Source organism: Saccostrea cucullata, unplaced genomic scaffold (genome assembly GCF_032062105.1).
Source record: "Saccostrea cucullata isolate Sc308-1 unplaced genomic scaffold, CSIRO_AGI_Scuc_v1 ctg1025, whole genome shotgun sequence".
NCBI classification, from domain to species: domain Eukaryota; kingdom Metazoa; phylum Mollusca; class Bivalvia; order Ostreida; family Ostreidae; genus Saccostrea; species Saccostrea cuccullata.
Genome location: NW_026921686.1, coordinates 43513 through 63355, shown reverse-complemented (window position 1 = coordinate 63355; position 19843 = coordinate 43513). Strand labels below are relative to the sequence as shown.

At 32.2% G+C, this 19843-nt stretch overlaps 1 protein-coding gene across 1 annotated transcript; it reads left to right on the top strand.

Moving 5' to 3' along the window:
* The first annotated feature begins 204 nt into the window (after positions 1–204).
* LOC134260561 (actin, cytoplasmic type 5-like) lies at positions 205–13171 on the top strand. The gene is made up of 3 exons (XM_062743107.1): positions 205–357; positions 1164–1908; positions 12345–13171. The coding sequence occupies exons 1-3, from the start codon at positions 232–234 to the stop codon at positions 13079–13081; spliced, it is 1608 nt and encodes a 535-aa protein (XP_062599091.1). The 5' UTR covers positions 205–231; the 3' UTR covers positions 13082–13171.
* Positions 13172–19843: the final 6672 nt, after the last annotated feature.

Below are 19843 nucleotides of genomic sequence, written 5' to 3'. Positions count from 1 at the left end.
CTTCTGCTGTGTTCGCGTGTTACTCATACCAAACTGTGCATTTGAGCAAGTAATGATAGAAATTTATAGCAAAACAGCATTTGCCATATAAGGCAATTTTATTCTGCTTGGCTTAATATCTACCTTGCAGTATTTAAACAAACTTAACAAGTGACTTCCTCAGTGTAAATCTACCTCTCAGGTTGCAATAAGAGGAAAGGATCCGAAGCTCTTTTAGGATCAGTCCGTAAAATGGGTGACGAGGATGTTGCAGCGTTAGTTATTGACAATGGATCTGGAATGTGTAAAGCTGGATTTGCCGGAGACGATGCCCCCAGAGCAGTGTTTCCCTCCATCGTGGGGCGCCCCAGACATCAGGTAAAAATTCATTGAAGCATTAATTAGTTTTGTCTCAGAAACTAGATTAAATTTTGAGGTCATGAAACTATATATTTTACTACCCAGATAATGTTGATTTATACATTTCACTTGCACCTGATACCACCTCTGATGATTGGGAGGTCAATGTTTGCTCTACTCCGATTTTGTATTACTGTATTTTTCCGACTTAAATGTTAAATATAAAAAAAAAATTGTTCGTTATCTCCATATCCTTCTTGCAAAGTTGCAAGATTTAATTTTTTTGATTGGTAAAAATCATGTTTCTATACTACCAGTAGTCAGAACATGCATACATTTATATGTATGTGACACATTTAGGGCGTGGCAAGATGGACTGTAGTAAAACCAGGATGAAATAATTTTCAATTTTTATGTCAGTACAATGAAAACAGAACATGAGTTATACATAATGAATGTATATATGAAAGATATCAGTGTTCGACTAACAAAAACGAACTATTGTGTAAATGTATATGAAACCAATGCCAAGATGTACTATAAAGCCATTTGAATGATCCATAAGTTAAGAATTAGATGTGATAAAACTATGGATTTTTAAAAAAAATAGAATTACTAGGATCTATATTTATTTGAATCATAATATTATCTTTATTTTAATTACCGGTACATTATGTTGGTTACAAAATGTAAATGTAAGTCAGAGTTCATTTAGGAATTCGCCAATGCCTCTCTTACGAAATTAAAAATCAACCTCATGAGTGCTGAATTTATCCAAAAATTTTACATGTTATATTTATATGTATATTTTTCTTTATATTTAGGGTGTTATGGTCGGCATGGGACAGAAGGACAGCTATGTAGGAGACGAGGCCCAGAGTAAGAGAGGTATCCTCACCCTCAAATACCCCATTGAACACGGCATCGTCACAAACTGGGACGACATGGAGAAGATCTGGCATCATACCTTCTACAATGAACTTCGTGTGGCCCCCGAGGAACACCCTGTCCTTTTAACTGAAGCCCCACTCAACCCAAAGGCCAACAGAGAAAAGATGACACAGATTATGTTCGAAACCTTTAACTCTCCTGCCATGTACGTTGCTATCCAGGCCGTTCTCTCTTTGTATGCTTCCGGTCGTACAACTGGAATTGTACTCGACTCTGGAGACGGTGTTACCCACACAGTACCCATTTATGAAGGTTACGCCCTTCCCCACGCTATTTTGAGATTGGATCTTGCTGGACGTGATCTGACTGATTATCTCATGAAAATCCTCACAGAACGTGGTTACTCTTTCACGACCACAGCCGAAAGAGAAATCGTTAGAGACATTAAAGAGAAATTGTGCTATGTTGCTCTGGACTTTGAGCAGGAAATGGCAACATCTATTTCATCATCATCTTTGGAAAAGAGTTACGAACTTCCTGATGGCCAGGTCATCACGATTGGAAATGAGCGATTCAGGTGTCCTGAAGCCATGTTCCAACCTTCTTTCCTTGGAATGGAATCTGCTGGTATTCATGAAACAACATTCCACGGCATTATGAAATGCGACGTTGATATCCGCAAGGACTTGTACGCTAATACAGTTTTGTCTGGTGGTTCAACCATGTACCCAGGTATTGCTGACCGCATGCAAAAAGAAATCAGTGCCTTGGCTCCGGCCACAATGAAGGTTAAGATTATCGCTCCGCCTGAGAGGAAATACTCAGTCTGGATCGGTGGTTCTATCCTTGCCTCCCTCTCCACTTTCCAACAGATGTGGATCAGCAAGCAAGAATATGACGAATCCGGTCCTTCTATTGTGCATAGAAAATGCTTTTAATTTTTATTGGTAATCTAACAATTTTTCAATTGCCTTTTATAATTTGCAAATAAAGAACATATAGTTTCGTTTCACTTTTTCAAATAATTTATGTATATATTATTAGTTTTGTTCTTTCAATATATTAGGCAGCCTGTTATTGACATTTATTGATAAAAAGAAATAAATCAAGAAATGGTTTGTTTTTTATTCTTTTATTTAAGACGAGTCAAATAAGAACAGTTTAAAAAGAAATTCCTAAGTTGACCCGTATTTGTTAAATCTAATTTATATAATCTATCTGGAATGTATTAAAAAATATAAAGGAAATGATTATGAACAATATCTTTAAAGTATTTAACGTAAATAAACGCTAGCAGTCTTTGGTCAACATTTACATTTATTAAGGAGTTGATCCTTATGTAGCGGGATTGAATCTTACTGCTTGCTTGATATGGATTCTGGCCTTTCGTCAAAGATCTTATGACCCAAGGGTCTGTATCACAGTAGGACACGGGCACGGTCCTACTCCTTAAGTGCCAAGTTGAGGTCTTAAATCACAGGCAGTTGTTGGCGTCTCAAAGTGACGAGTGACAAATTCCAAAGGGGTGTTAAAGAAACAAGCAAATCCATTGATTTTTTTCATGTAAGACTAGCTGAATAGATTCATATAGGCATAGGTATATGGTGGCGTCTCAATGTGAAAAGTGACAAATCCCCGAAGGGATATTAAAAAAACAAACAAAATCCATTGATATTTTCATGTAAGACTAGCTGAATAAATTATATCTTAAAATATACAGATTACTGGAGTTCGAAGTGATTTGAAATTCAAATGTAAATACTATAGAAAGCGAATGATTGAAACTTCATTTTTTGAAATTTTGCAACCTTAAGAATTGTAATTTTTAAAGGTTGCATTTTATTTATTTTCAGTTTTTATGAGACAGAAACACAGTTCATTCTGTCCGTATATTTTTATATCAGAGTTATTTTAAGTCATTGAAATTTTATCAAGTCGCTATACCTGTAAAATTGCTTATTTCTTTTAAATGTTCGTACATAAAGGATTTTACTCTTTCTATTAAAATTACTAAATAAGATAAAATCTGGGGCTTTTTTAAGATGATAGAAAAACATTCAGATCGCCGCAACATTTGAAGACTCTACAAATCACTTAGGCATATTTCTTCTCGAAATATGTTTTTTTTTACCTAGAATTTGTTCTATGAGAAAAAAAATTCACGAACACGACCTGGTAGTTTGAAAATTAAAATTATTAATGATTTGTTAATGGTTTAATAGTAATTGATGTCTTATAATCTAGAAACATATTCAACAGAAATTGTAAAGCTGCAAATATGATGACTGTAACACTTTGTTCTGTGCAAAATTGCCGTTCTGAAATTTGTCAATACATTAAGATTTAATTTTTAAAAATTATTTTTCCATAATAACTTGAACATGTAATTTTCATTTTGTTTCTTTCATTCTTTTTTTTGTTGTTGAAATCTTAGCTATTGCATGTATCAAGAAAAAATACGTATCTAAAAAATGTTATATTTGGTACTGATTAAATAATTGTTTTTTTTAACAGGATACATATACTGAACGCGAAAGAAACGCAACCAGCAGTGATCTACAAATATTTGAATTTTTATCTGATGATTTTCAAAAATTAAGTTAATAAGGCTAAACTCACTTTTCAAAACATCAGAAATTTGATAAAAAAAAATGTTAAATGATTATCTTTTAAATTTAAAAGTACCATATGACTGTTAGAACGCCCCCTCCCAGACTTTCATTTAAAGCGTGCAAGGCTGCCCCACACAACAATTGCAGATTGATTTCTACGATGCAATAGGTTCATCAATATAGAGATCTGAGCCAAAGAAATATTCTTTGCCATTTTTAAAATGCCTGTTTTTCAATTGATAAGGTCGAATTTTCTCTAATCTAACGCAGTGAAGAAACACTTGAACTTCCGGTCCACGGACCGTCATTAATGCATATGATACGTTAGAGTCTGCTGAGGCGTAATGTATTTTTGCATCAGTAACTCTCCCTCACCTTTACTTGTAGATTTTCCAGTAAGAGCAATGGAGATACGTACTTATGTCATTTTTAGGAAGCCTTAGCATTGCAACGAAAAACAAAAGCAGATTTAATTTCTTGAAATATTGCTGTATTACTTATCATGAACAGTTACAAAACCTTATAACTCCATGATATTGCCAAATGTTTTATTAAACATGCAATTTTTTATTTCTGTTAAGCAGACTTAAACTTAACTTCCGGAAATGGTACGAAAATCGTTCAACCGTAAAATTACTGAAATATACAAAATTGAAGATATGAATAATTTTGAGATACTAAATTCTTTACTGTATATCATTATTTTCCCCTAAAATAGGATGTTGCGTTTCTTTTGCGTTTCAGTATATAAACCATCTAAAAAAAGTCTCGTTCCCCTCTCTAGACCGACTACTAGAAATGGCCTGACTTAGAACTTTGTTTTTAAATTCCAGGTCACGATATTTTCCCCCTCTTATCCAATCAACAAATATTTTGAAATTCTCAAAAAAAAAAAAAAAAAAAAAAAAAAAAAAAAGAAGATTTTTTAACATAAACCTACCAACCCAATAAATTTACCTTTAGTTAAAGTGGGCAAGCAAACATTCTTAAACATGTTCTAAAAAATCATTTTTGCTATTTTTATATTGAAGATTACTTCTGTATACTTAGTATACAAAATTACTCGATTAGAGGTAAAGGGGACCTAAAAAATACTGTACTTATTTGCAATTTATCACAAAATTGTCCTTACGTTTAGGGTCAAGAAATGACACTCTCATTCCGCAAGATTAGAAAAAAAAATGATTTTCAGAAATTAAATTGTTTTCCTCCCTTTTTTTTCTTGTGCATTGGTGAGACACACATAAGTGACACACATATCTCGACCCTTGTATTACATAACTTTTTCACGTGATCCCAAAGCTATAAATGTTTAACTTTAAGGTGTTTTTCAGGTGTGAAAGCATATATAAGCAATTAAAAACTAATGATTTGTTCATTTCAATCGAACATCCAAGGCACTTTAAAGACCAGACAATGCCTGCGCGACGAAGACCTTGCAGCTTTCGACGATGGATCTTGAATATGTTAACCGGTTTTGCAGGGGACCATATTCCCCGTCGCTTATGAGGCGCACTTGAAAATAGGCTACAATACGAAAAAAGTCATGATAAATTGATAAACATGATCAATACAAAACAGTATAATAAATCGGTTAATCGTTTTCACATTTTTACGCTACCCAAACCATTGTTATTTTTTGAAATACTTATTTGAATTATAATTTTTATAAAATAAAGATATGTTATGTATGAAACACATTAATTTGATTATATATTTTTTAAAAACAAAACTTATAAATCCTCAGCTTTAGAAAAAATACTGTTCTAAAGCGCTCTGTAAGCATTCGTCAGTTGTTTTTCTTTTTTTTAGTTTCACTTCAGTGAACATGACATATTTGTTTAAGATAACAATATGTGTTGTCTTTTTTTTCAATAGCATAACCTACTAATTTAAAAACATATTTTTTTATGTTACGAGACGGGTGATAAGTATGATGTTTTCGTAAATATAAGCAGAATAATTACTTGCTTGTCTTACTTGATCAGTGTATTTTTCATTCATTAAAATGTCGGTATTCAAGTTCAAACATTCATTCGATCAACACAGATTACAACAAAAACAAACACTTACCTCCAAAACCATCAATGGTGGATTTGAACAAACTGTAAATTTTATATATAGTGCATAATATAATGTTCTAAACATCAACATGATCAATACAAAGAGACAATTGACAAAAATCCTTTTATCTAAACAATGTTAAAGTAACATACATGTATCAGTAAATTCAAAAGTGGAATTATGACCCAAAAAACTGAACTATTAAGTTATTTGTAAATGATGACAAATGGTTTTTTTTCTTCAAGTTGTTGTTTTGATTCATATCAAGACTGACAGGTTTGTAATTTTTTTTTCTACAAAAAATTACATTAAATAATCATTTTGTCAAAAAAGAAAATCATCAATTTTTGTGATTTGCTTCAAGAAGTTATATTATCAGAGAATCTACTAAGACATAATATATATGCAACAACAACAGTATTATGAAATTTATGTAGACATTTCTAAGATCTTGAACGCAAATAGAATCAAGTACATCATCAAAATTGCTTCGACTCAAGGGTCACTCTTATCAATTTTAAAAAGTAATACAATAAAACATACATATTTTGGAAAATTTACCGTTGTTATTTGGATGAAGTTCTGAAAAATCGAGATCTCGTTTTTACCCTGTCGAATCAATGAAAATTTATTTGAGAAATTCTATTTGCGTTAAATGTTTAAAAAAACACACTCTCGAAAATGTCTTCAAAAACTTTACAGAAAGAAAACTTCATATTTTGTGATCAAAAAGTTCGCAAACTATCTCTATATCTACAAATCCACAATTCGGATTAGAAACAAATTTTGTACACACATATCCATACACAAGTTCTATAAATAGAATATGCTGAATTAAGTTTTGCTCCTTGTTTGTGATGTAACAATGTGAAAATGACGTCACTAGGTAGATCACTTGTGACAAAAATAGTTTTCTTAGTCGTACTCGTTCAAATAACGACTGTAAAATTTATGGTATATCTTAGAAATTCCTTTGCAGTAACATAATTTATAATGCATTTGATTTGTACACAGCTCATTAAGACGGAAGACTTCTTATAAATTCAGTGAATGATTGGATTGATCGTTTTAGTGAAGGAAGGCAGATGTTTAAAAATGATACTTGTTATGTTGCCCAGTGAAAGCAAGTTTGAAAAGAGATATGTTTTTAATTAAGTAATTTGTTATTAAAGCCCTCCGATTTACACATTGAAATATAGTTGATTATATTAAAATATTAAAATAATTAAATACCTAAGATATCGTTTACTTTAGATTTTAAACATAGTAGATATAATAAAAAGGAGGCACTCATTCTCTATTCACTTTGAATAAAAGTCTCTCCCGAGACAGCAGGTTTGGGTTTTGATGATCGCCATGCTAATTTTTGGAAAGGATATTCTTATCTACCCATTATGTTTCCGAGATTCGACCATTTTTGACAAATGAACTGTTCTTGCTATAAAAATCAACTTACATGGAGAGAAATATAAAACCCAGAAAAATCTATCAGCTTTTGTGACAGAACGCTACGGAGTGGGTCACATGACCGCCTTTATCACAGGATTGGCGGATGAGCAGAACGGTGGCAAAATTATATTAAAATAGAAGAGTACTAATTTTAAATACATGTATTATAAGCAAGACTGAAACCAAATATCGTTTTTTGTATGGGGATGTTATTAAATATATCTTCGTTTCCCTTAATCCGTCCCTTTAATCCCAAGTTTGGTAGGTAGGTAGGTAGGTAGGTAGGTAGGTAGGTACACTGTAGGTAAATATTTTTTTTCTGATAGCAGATTAAAAAATACATTTTTAAAATTAAATGGTAAAATACATTTTTTAAAATAAAGTACAAAAGAAAGCAATTAGTGAACAGATTAATAAAAATGACGTTCACAAGTAAACTTTATGGAAAATTCAAAATTATTATTCAACTGAACTAAATTATCTCATGCCAGTGTAAATTTATTGAAATCCAACATTTAAACAAACAAGGTTCTCGGATACTCAAAGACTGGAATTGTTTTTATATTTTCAGATCTACTATCACAGTCTTTTAGAGTTTAATAAACGAAAGATACATTGGAAGTCCCAGAAAGCATGAACAAGATTTCAAAACTATTCACAAAAAGTGCATAAACAATATTTATTGAACCAAACGATATCTAATATGATAGAAATGTTTTACACAAAGTCAAAGTCTCGGAGTTTAACCCATGAAGAAAAGGCTTATGAAAAAAAGGACGTATGAATCCTATTCATCAAGATAAATAAGCAGATATATTTACAACAACTACTAAGGTCAAATATAGAAAACACGGGAACATAAACGAACTATTAATTAGATCAACTCATTGAATAAAATGCAATGACAATTATGTGTTAACATGGTAGTTCCCTCGTCTGATCATGAGGCATCCTAACGACGTATGTATCCAAACTCAAAACAAGTTTTAAATACCACTCAAACGCTCTAACTATAAATTAGTCAAGGTATATGTTATTTACGATATGTTTCAAGTGAAGGGTTCAAATAAGCAAAAGGCATATTAAGCTTGAAACGTAGTCGTTGTTTTATAACACTATCTGACCCTCTGTGACCATTTCGTTGTGGGCCGCGCCATTTGTTCCCAGCGAAGGCTTTAAAATCACAAAAGAACAGAATTGACCATTGACATGTAAAAGGTTTTTATCTCTGTCAGATGAATTATATATATATATATATATATATATATATATATATATATATATATATATATATATATATATATATATATATATATATATATATATATATATATAATATTAATGAAAATAAACAATAAAAAATTATGGAAATAATTCTATGGAGAAAAACTTTTTAGCTGGCATGATTTGATTGGGTCAGTCGCGTTAGGGGTAACAAAAATACTGTGAATTCATTAATATTTGTGGGGTTAAATTTTCTTTGTTTTCGAGGTATGGAAAGACCCACGAATTCATGATCACCACGAAATGCAAAATTAAATATGCAATAAAATATTATTACCCGACACTTCTCCAACCACGAAATCAAATCTCCACCTATCAACTTTTTTTCTCAAACCTCGAAAATTTGATCCCACGAAAATATTTTATTTTACAGTATTTTTTATTATGGCCTCGAAATTATTCAATTAGTTCACGAACTTTTTGATCACCCCTCATATTACTAAAACAAAAATCGTATTGAGCGGTAAAATTGCATTTTTTTTGTACACTTTTCACCAAAGTATTTGGCTTTACCGAACATTATGCTGTTAAGCTAAACAAATATCACTTACAACTTTAAAGTTCTGTCTAATTGGAAATTGAAAGGTTTTTGCATTAAAATGATAAGGAGAATCCCGCTAACATTTGGTATTTTTGACTAATTTATACCATAGCTGATATAGTGCAAATATCTCAATTTCGAAGAAAAAACACTAGTGCGAAAATATCAATGTCATTATAAAAAACCTCATTAAACCTGGTTTCCTGGTGGCTTATCAGATTTATTTTGTTTTAAATGAATCGAATTTTATTAAGTAAGTCAAAAGAATTACATCAATGATGGTAATGGGAGACCCAATTTCAAAAAATTGTAGTTGAAAAATCTTAAGATAATCAACATCTGTCATATAAAACAAATACACATAGGATCCTTTGCTTAATTGTTTATTTGTTCGTTTGTTTAACATTGGCTCGAGATTGTTTACTAATAAACTTGTAAAATCACATATTTTCGAGGGGTTTAATTTTCGAGGTTTGAGGAAAAAAATAATTGATTTGTGGGAGTTTGATTTCGTGGTGGAAGAATGTTTAGTACAAATGCATATGAAATTTTACATTCTGTGGTGTCCATGATTTCATGGGTCTCTCCATGATTTTAAAACAACGAAAATTAACCCTCCCCAAGGAAATTAGTGATTTTACAGCATTGAATCACCATTTAGAGGGATGTAATTTAATTTAGACCTGTACTCGGTTCTGTACTAACAGAACAAAGAGGAATCATTTTGTGCCAGAACCTGCTGCAAACACAGGATCTTGATAATTATACAACTTCATTCAAAGTAGCTGTCTGCGTGTTCCGTACTGGACTGAAGGTTAAATGCAATGCATGTGTATGTATGTTTTTAGAACGTCAAATCTAACTTCAAATAGAATTTAACTCTATCTGTTGAATGAGTAAATCAAAATTATATTGATAATTATACGTGTACAATGTTTGCATTTCTTTGATGTTCTTTTAAACTGTTTTAATAACATAAAGGTTAAAAAGGTTAAAACCCTGAGAGAGTTATTCACCTCATTTGTTTGAAAAGTGAAGAGTATCCAGACAAATATAATGTGTAGAATAGATGTGATGAAAATATTTGAGTAAAAAAAATATTGAAACTGCAGGTCAAATGGACAGTTTTAGACTCCTTATTAATAGAAGATACATGTAATCAATCCCAGGCTTCATTTTGGGAATGTATTCCCTCATGATTCGGAGATAAATATTGTAAAAGGGGGGATAAACAGAAAAAGACAAGATAGAGTAAGAGTACTTTTTGGCCTCTGATTTTGGGTGTCTTTTAAATTAATGCAACAGTTTATCAATTAACTGGGGGAATGTAAGAATGAAATGTGGGGAGCCATAAAGTGAACCACGGATAAAAATAAACACAAAAAGAAACTTAAAAGTGTATATCTAATTTTAGAGCTCGTCTCAGCTCTATTCCATGTATTTTATGGTGATTTTCTACATATTTTATTTCCACAATTGCGTAATTATTCTGGATATATCACGTGATATCTACCCATAGTTTCTTGCCTTATAAGGCAATTTTTTTCTGCTTGAGTGTTTGCTTTGTGGACCCAGGTAGAACCACTAAACATTTACTGATAAATCCAATTTAAACGAAAATCTTTGAGAAGTGAGGGCTCTTTTTAGATCAGTAAGATGGACGACGAAGATGTTGCAGCATTAGTTATCGACAATGGATCTGGAATGTGTAAAGCTGGATTTGCTGGGGACGATGCTCCCAGGGCCGTGTTTCCCTCCATCGTGGGGCGCCCCAGGCATCAGGTATGACTTTTCATATTCATTAAATTAATCATGCAATCAATACATGACATTATCATATCATTTGTTTCCACTTTTAACCATGCCTTAAAGTAAAAAAAAAGATTATTCATTTATTAGTTTGATGTTTTATACACGAACTAGTTTAATATGCGTTTATGAATGGAGTAGGACATATGCTATATTTAGAAAAAGTCTGTGGTAATTCAATACAAAGAGGTATAAAACACCGGATATGTGTAGTTTAAATATAGGAAAACAGGGTAAAATATTTAAATGTCAAAATGCAGTGCTTCCTGACGACGTGTTTAACTATTGAAATTGACCGAACTTTGTAATGGTGTCTGATAGTAAAGATTTGATTTTTATTTTTAAAGAAAATCATTTATTTAGCTACTATCTACGACGCACATCAAAGTCTGAGATAAAAGCTATGTATTTTCAAACTCTAATTGACAATAAAATAACTCTATTAAGAGATTTATACGAAAGCCCTGGAGGGACATTGTCTCACTTGTTATGACTTATTTGTTGTGACTTATTTATTATGAAGGATTTTGTTGCTAACGATCACTAAGTGTAGAGTAGATATGGATAGTGTGGTAGCTTGGCTTACATTTATAATAAAATGAAATGTTTAGTTATTATTTGTCAAAAATGTTTAGAACAATCAAATGGTATACATTCTTTTAGCACAGAGTCAGGGAGAATTTGATATTTTTTCTTTATCAACGCTATGAAATCAATTAAAGCAAATTCATGTCGGTAGCTGTAGCATATATATTTCCTCTCTTTAAGTTGGTATTATACAGTCATGTAACAAAGAAAAATTAATTTACAAGATAATAAATTTCTCTTTAAAATTGATCAAATCGTTAAAGTATTTTTATTAAAACAAGGAAATTTACTTTAGAAACTACATGCTTACTTTGTTCGTTGCCCTCAGATGCGCTCATGTCTAAACATAACATATTAAAAGTTTAAATATTTTGATAGTATTATGCTTTGAGAATTCAAAGTTTCAAAAAAGATAAATTCCCATAGAGTGATATGATTGATTATTTGAAAATACCCCTCTTTTTTAAAATAATTTAATTCATTTATCAACCAATCACAGGGTGTAATGGTTGGCATGGGCCAGAAAGACAGCTATGTGGGAGATGAGGCCCAGAGCAAGAGGGGTATTCTCACCCTCAAGTACCCAATCGAACACGGCATCGTCACAAACTGGGACGATATGGAGAAAATCTGGCACCACACCTTCTACAATGAACTCCGTGTGGCCCCGGAGGAACACCCCGTCCTTTTAACTGAAGCCCCACTCAACCCAAAGGCCAACAGAGAAAAGATGACACAGATTATGTTCGAAACCTTTAATACCCCAGCCATGTACGTTGCTATCCAGGCTGTACTATCTTTATATGCTTCCGGTCGTACAACTGGAATTGTACTCGACTCTGGAGACGGTGTCTCGCATACAGTACCCATTTATGAAGGTTACGCCCTTCCCCACGCTATTCTAAGATTGGATCTTGCTGGACGTGATCTGACTGATTATCTTATGAAAATCCTCACAGAACGCGGTTACTCTTTCACAACCACAGCTGAAAGAGAAATCGTTAGGGATGTTAAAGAGAAACTGTGCTATGTTGCTTTGGACTTTGAACAGGAAATGGCAACAGCTGCGTCATCATCATCTTTGGAAAAGAGTTACGAACTTCCTGATGGCCAGGTCATCACGATTGGAAATGAACGATTCAGGTGTCCTGAAGCCATGTTCCAACCTTCTTTCCTTGGAATGGAAGCTTCTGGTATGCATGAAACAACATTCAACAGCATTATGAAATGCGACGTTGATATCCGCAAGGACTTGTACGCTAATACAGTTTTGTCTGGTGGTTCAACCATGTTCCCAGGTATTGCTGACCGTATGCAGAAAGAAATCGTTGCTTTGGCTCCGAGCACAATGAAGATCAAGATAATCGCTCCACCAGAGAGGAAATATTCCGTCTGGATCGGAGGTTCTATTCTAGCTTCACTTTCCACCTTCCAACAAATGTGGATCAGCAAGCAAGAATATGACGAATCTGGCCCCTCCATTGTGCATAGAAAGTGCTTCTAGGGACTACTGAACTTCAGTTTAAAATCATTACATGTATCATATGCTTCCTTTACTAGTTTTTTATGACTGAAACATAAATAAGCTTTAATTGAATTATTTTTTAAACAAGACATAAGAAAATTAATTAAAAGTACCCTCAAACAGTACTGTGATCAAATAAAAAACTTTTCCACAGATGAAAGAAAAGTTTCTGTTATTACTTTGAAATATACTAATACATATTAAATGAGTATCTGGTTTTAAAAATTGTTTATACGTAGAGCATGCTAATGTTCCTGTGTATCGAATCAACTGAATGATATAAAGCCTGTACTCAGGTGATGACGGTATATCGCTACATAGGTTTAAGTCATCACGTTTATCATAGTAGATTATCCATATATGAAACAGATGTTTCAGACACTGTGTTAATTCTATTTAAAGCTCACTGGGATATATCGTATCAATAACCATTGTTAATTGAAAATACGTCGTCAATATATCTAATTGTTGAGTCTAAGGCCACATAAACGCAGCTACGTTAAGGACGCCCATAGGACACCTTAAAACAGATTTAGAATATGGATATAGGGTTCTATATAATTTTGAACACATTAATTCTGATTAACTAATTCTTTTTTATATGTATATATTAGGTCTCGTTTGTGTTTGGCCAAATCGATTTCACTTGCATCAGCTGTTTGTACCGTGACATGTTTAAAGTTAGAAAAAATATGTATGGTTACAAATTTAAAGATCGATAAAGTTTAACAATATATGGATATCTTTTCGCTATGAATATGATTGTGTATTTTTGACAAATTTCTTAACCTGAAAAGCGCTAGGAGGAACTTTCTAATGCAGGAAAATTATGCAATATTTAGCCACCCTTCGATTAACTTTACTGACTGAGATAATACACAATTAATGAAATAAAGTAAAATTACGGAATAATTCAACAGCTATAATTCTAGTCTTATTTTACATAAAATAGTTTGAATAATATTCATCATTGAACAAATATTGCATATTAATGCAAATAAATTATTGTGACCTGTCTGGAATAAAAAGTAACATATTTGGGGTATCAAAAATCTAAAAAGGCAATATATATTTTCTTGTATCAAACTTTCCACGAATCAAGTTCTGATCAGTCACAAGTATCGAGTAGTTTAAAATAATAAAAGAGAAAGTTTGGGTAAGTGATGTTAATTTTGAAATATTAGTCATAATATGCAATTTTCAGACAAAAAAGGTGTAGATTTTATCTTGAATGCTTTAATTTAAATGTGTCTTCAATTCTCGGCAATGTTTGTTCAGAAAGGTGTAAAATATGTTCTAAAAATACAAATTGAGACGCATATTTAATATTCCTAGCATATCATTACGGAAAACATTCAGTAAAAGTATGTAACTGAAGCTAAAGTTCCAAGATATAAAATTCAATAAATGTGCAGACTTGCAGAATTTTTTGCTAAATATCCTTCCACCACTAGAAATAGACTTTTATAAGTTTTGTTTCCTTGTGAATTATTGGGCAGTTTTGTTTTGTTTTGTTTTTTTTTTTCGTTAAATGCTGAACAATTTACATTGATTAATTTAACTGAATTTGCCATAAAAATTGAATTATGATAAACAGTTTTGAAGTAAAAGATTCTTCCTCAGTTTTTCTAAAAAATCTGACGATTGACATACGTTAAGTGTCGAGTACAGGTCTAAAATCACAGGCAGATGATGGCGTCTCAATGTGATAAGTGAAAAATTCTCGAAGGGATGAAAAACAAACAACTTCCATAGATATCTGTATGTTAGATTAGTACTGAATATATTATAATTATTTTAAATATAAATATAAATATTATAATTTTTTAAAAGCCTATATACAGTATACGGAGTTGGACGTTATTTAAAATTCAAATTCAAGTTCTATAACCGAAATTCCGAAACCTTGTTTTTATCTCTATCAAACAGAAATTTCAGTTCGTTTGTCTGCAAATTCGTTTTATTAGAATTCTTCTTAAACATTGAAATTCGCATAAAGTCGCTTTATCCATAAAATTGCTTTGTTAATGTTCTTACATGTAGGATTTTACAGTATCTCTTAAAAGTTAATTTACAAAATAAAAATTAAGGCTTATTTTAGATGAGAGGAAAACATTGCCGTTTCATATATAGAATTTGCAAATAACTAAGGCAAACTTCAAAAAATGTTTATTACCTAGATATTTCTTTCTGTCAGAAAAATATTTCACAAACACGACCACGTAGTGTAAAAAAATTACTAATCATTAGTTAAATAACTAGTAGACTTATTGTTCAAAGAACAATAAGAGGTCTTTCCACCTTCTTTGAATTTCAATTTTGTTTTAAAATTTAATTCCATGAATAAGAAACCAAAATTGTCTTAAAGGATAGCAAAAATTAAAAAAAAAAATTGAAATGACCTTGACCTTTGACCTTGAAAAAATATTCAAGGTCAAAGGTCAAGGGTCACAATGCAATTGACCCCATGCTTCTACGACTTATAGTTTTCAAGTGATAAGGTTAAATAGGAAGTACAAAGAAGTTAAAGGGCAATAACTCATATAAGCGGTCATCAGATCCTTTTGCACTTATATAGTGAAGTTAGGCCTTAAGACCCTTAAGACATTAGTGAAGGTTTAGTGTCTATACGGTCTACGGTTTCGGAGAAGTAGCGATAACAAGGTTTCTTGCACAAGGGGCAATAACTTTTTAAAGGGTTAATCTTTGGGGACAAGAATAAAATATTTGAAAGAGTTTTAAGGGTACATATTAATGATGCAGAGACATTAAGTATATATTGAAAGACAAAAGTAATATAGAAAAAGCTTAATTTCTCATTTTCTGAATGACCTTGACCTTTGACCTTTGCATGAAATTTCAGATCAAAGGTCAATGAATCTTATGCAGTTGGTCCCATATCTCTACAACTTTTCGTTTTAAAAAAAATTAATTTTTTGTAAAATTCAAAAAGTTTCAGGGGCAATAACTCATTGAAGGAGTCACCGAATACTTTCGCAATGAATAGATTCCAGAATCCTCTCAATTAGTCGAAGACTTTAGTGAAGGTTTCATATTTGTACGGTTTATGGTTTCGCAGTAGTAGCGATAACAAGGTTTTCCGCACAAAGGGCGATAACTTTTAATAGAGTCAATCTAACGGAATACAAATTGAATCTTTAAAATAGTTATAAGAGTACATATTAATGATGCTAAGCCAGTTTGTATATGTTAAAAGACAAAAAAGATATAAAAAGAGCTTAATTTCTCAATTTTGGAATGACCTTGACCTTTGACCTTTACATGAATTTTAAGCTCAAAGCTCAATGAATCTTATGCAGTTGGTCCCATGTCTCTATCACTTCTCGTTTTGAAAATTTTTAATAATTTCTAAAATTCAAAAAGTTTCAGGGGCAATAACTCATTGAAGGAGTCACCGAATACTTTCGCAATGAATAGATTCCAGAATCCTCTCAATTAGTCGAAGACTTTAGTGAAGGTTTCATATTTGTACGGTTTATGGTTTCGCAGTAGTAGCGATAACAAGGTTTTCCGCACAAAGGGCGATAACTTTTAATAGAGTCAATCTAACGGAATACAAATTGAATCTTTAAAATAGTTTTAAGAGTACATATTAATGATGCTAAGCCAGTTTGTATATGTTAAGAGACAAAAAAGATATAAAAAGAGCTTAATTTCTCAATTTTGGAATGACCTTGACCTTTGACCTTTACATGAATTTTAAGCTCAAAGCTCAATGAATCTTATGCAGTTGGTCCCATGTCTCTATCACTTCTCGTTTTGAAAATTTTTAATAATTTCTAAAATTCAAAAAGTTTCAGGGGCAATAACTCATTGAAGGAGTCACCGAATACTTTCGCAATGAATAGATTCCAGAGTCCTCTCAATTAGTCGAAGACTTTAGTGAAGGTTTGGTGTCTATACGGTCTACGGTTTCGGAGGAGTAGCGATAACAATCATTTCTTGCGTAAAGGGCAATAACTTCGAAAGGGGTCAAAGTTCAAACAAGGGCTGTCATTTTTCAGAATAACTTTTGATATCCAGTTTCATGAAGTATAAAGTTTTTCGATAAGTCTTGCGGTTTCAAAAGTCCGGGAAGAAAAAGAAGAAGAACTAGGAGACTTATTGTTCACAGAACAATAAGAGGTCTTTCCAGCTTTTTAAGTGTTTCCGTGTCATTTGGGTTGAAAAAAAGAAGAAAAACGCAAAAAAAAAAAAAAAAAAAAAAAATTTAAGGTGCTCCAGCAGGATTCGATCCCTGCACCCTCTGATTAGAAACGAGCGCTCTAACCACTACGCCACGGGTTCCGTTGAAATTGTCGTGTATTATTGTCGAGTTAAAGTTACCGGAATTTCTTTGATTCATTGACCAGTCAAAGAGATCCAGTTAATAAACTTCTGACAAGCTCCTGGGTGTATTTGTGAGTTTGAATGAGATTGTTTTCGAGTTAAAATGTAAGGGATAGGGTCCGATTACAATTATGATATTGGTATTACCGGGGATACATGCATTTGAGGTTGCGTAGCAATTTATGTATTTGAAAAAGGCCGCGTTCGTTTTGACAGATATGGTAAACTCATAGGTAAGATTTAATAATCATTTCTATTTGAATTGAATTCATAGTTACCAGCATAAATTAAACTTGATTCATGCATCTCGGGAAAAAAAACGGTGTCATTGAGAGCGTGGAAATTTATTTGACAGGAAAAATCGCTATTTTCGAGATTCATCCCAACAATATTCAATCTAAATAAAATTGAAATAAATTCCACATACTAAAGAAAGCAAGAATATTTGGTATCGAAATATCGTATTAGAGCAGGGGAATCGAGTGATATTAACAACAATCGAAGAAATGACCAATACAAGCTTTAATGAATTCTTAAACTCATCAACAATTAAATTTCATATAGAAAAAAATGTAGATTTCGCCGATATTCACTAGAATTTAATTGTACTTAAGAGACTCACCGTAAAACTCTCAGGGCACTTTCTTTGAGGTGTCTTCTACATGCTAAACTGAATTTTATCTTGATCTGTGATGTCCTTTGAGTTGTAGAAAAAATTTCTATGCCGCTATTGATTTTTTTTTTTTTAACGAGAACTCGGGGGAGGGGGGTGTATTATATAAGTGTTTGTTGACGTGAGAGTTATAAATACCTCCACATACTTAAGCTTGATTGTGACCTTTGGGTCAAAGGTCAAGGTCATTTATCAAGGTCAAGGTCATCCAAAAAAAAAGCACTTATAAACTTGAGTTTTACACTTGAAGCTGAATCTAGGTAAAGATAATGAATATATCTTTTTAAACTTTTGAGAAAAGGTCAAGGTCAAATGTCAAAGTCAAATATCAAGGTCATTTTAACCAAAAGCCCGTAAATAAGCAATTTTGATACTTTCCCAATGACCTTGACCTTTGACCTTGACCTTATATTCAAGGTCAAATGTCAAAAGATCTCATGCAGTTGGGCCCATGTCTTTATGACTTGTTGTTAAGAAGTTTTAAGTTCTTTGTAAACATCATAAACTGCCAGGGGCAATAACTACTTTAAATGTTTATGAATTCTTTTGCACTAATAGGATGAGAAGTGTACTAAATTAATCGCAGACATTGTTGAAGGTTTTGTACCTCTACAGTTTACGGTTTCGGAGGAGTAGCGATAACAAGGGTTTACACTGAAAGGGGCAGTAACTTTTAGAGGGTTCAATCTTAGGGGACAAGCATGGAATCTCTAAAATGGTTTTAAGAGTACATACTAAAGATGCAAAGAAGTTTAGAATTTGGTTAAGAACAAAAGAGATATAAAAAATGCTGAATTTTACATATTTTGAATGACCTTGACCTTTGACCTTGACCTAGATTTTGAGGTCAAAGGTCAAGAAATCTTTTGCAGTTGGCCCCATGTCTCTACGCCTTGTCGTTTTAGAAAAGTTCTTGATATTCGTAAACATCGCAAACATTCAGGGGCAATAATTCATTATAGGAGTTTACGAATCCTTTCACAATGTTTGATTGGAGAGTCTACTAAATCAAACGTAAACACTAATAAAGGTTTGGAATCTCTGCGGTTTATGGTTTCGGAGGAGTAGCGATAACAAGCTTTTATTGCAAAAGGGGTCGTAACTCGGAAAGGGGTCAAAGTTCATATACGCAGGGTCAACTGCAAAAATCTTTTACGGAGTACATTCTTATCGACTAAAAGTCTTTTCGATAAATCTTGAAACTCAAAATCACACGGCGGAAAAATAATAAAGAATAAGAAAAAGGAAAAAAAGAAACAGAAGAATATCAATAGGTCTTTCCAGAGAAAGCTGGAAAGACCTAATAATAATAAACATAAGCAGTTCAAGAGGTCTTTCCACAGAAAGGTGGAAAGACCTAATTACTTGTAATTTATATCTTATAATCAAGAAGCATTTTGAATAGAAATTGTAAAACTGTAAGTTTGAGGACTGTTTTAAATTGTTCTGTGTAAACTTACATTTCTAAAATATTTTTCTCTAATCTATTTCTCTGTAATAACTTTTACATGCATCCTTTATTATTTTTTTCTATCATTGTCCTCTGTTATCATAGCAATTACATTTGTACATGTATCAGGGGAAACGGGATCTCCAAATGATACACGAGGTACTTAAAATGTTTAAAAAAAGTACTTAACATAAAATTTTGAATACAATATTGTTATTCTAAAATTTCTAACTATATGCAACATTACTCGACTAAAGAAAAAGGGGAC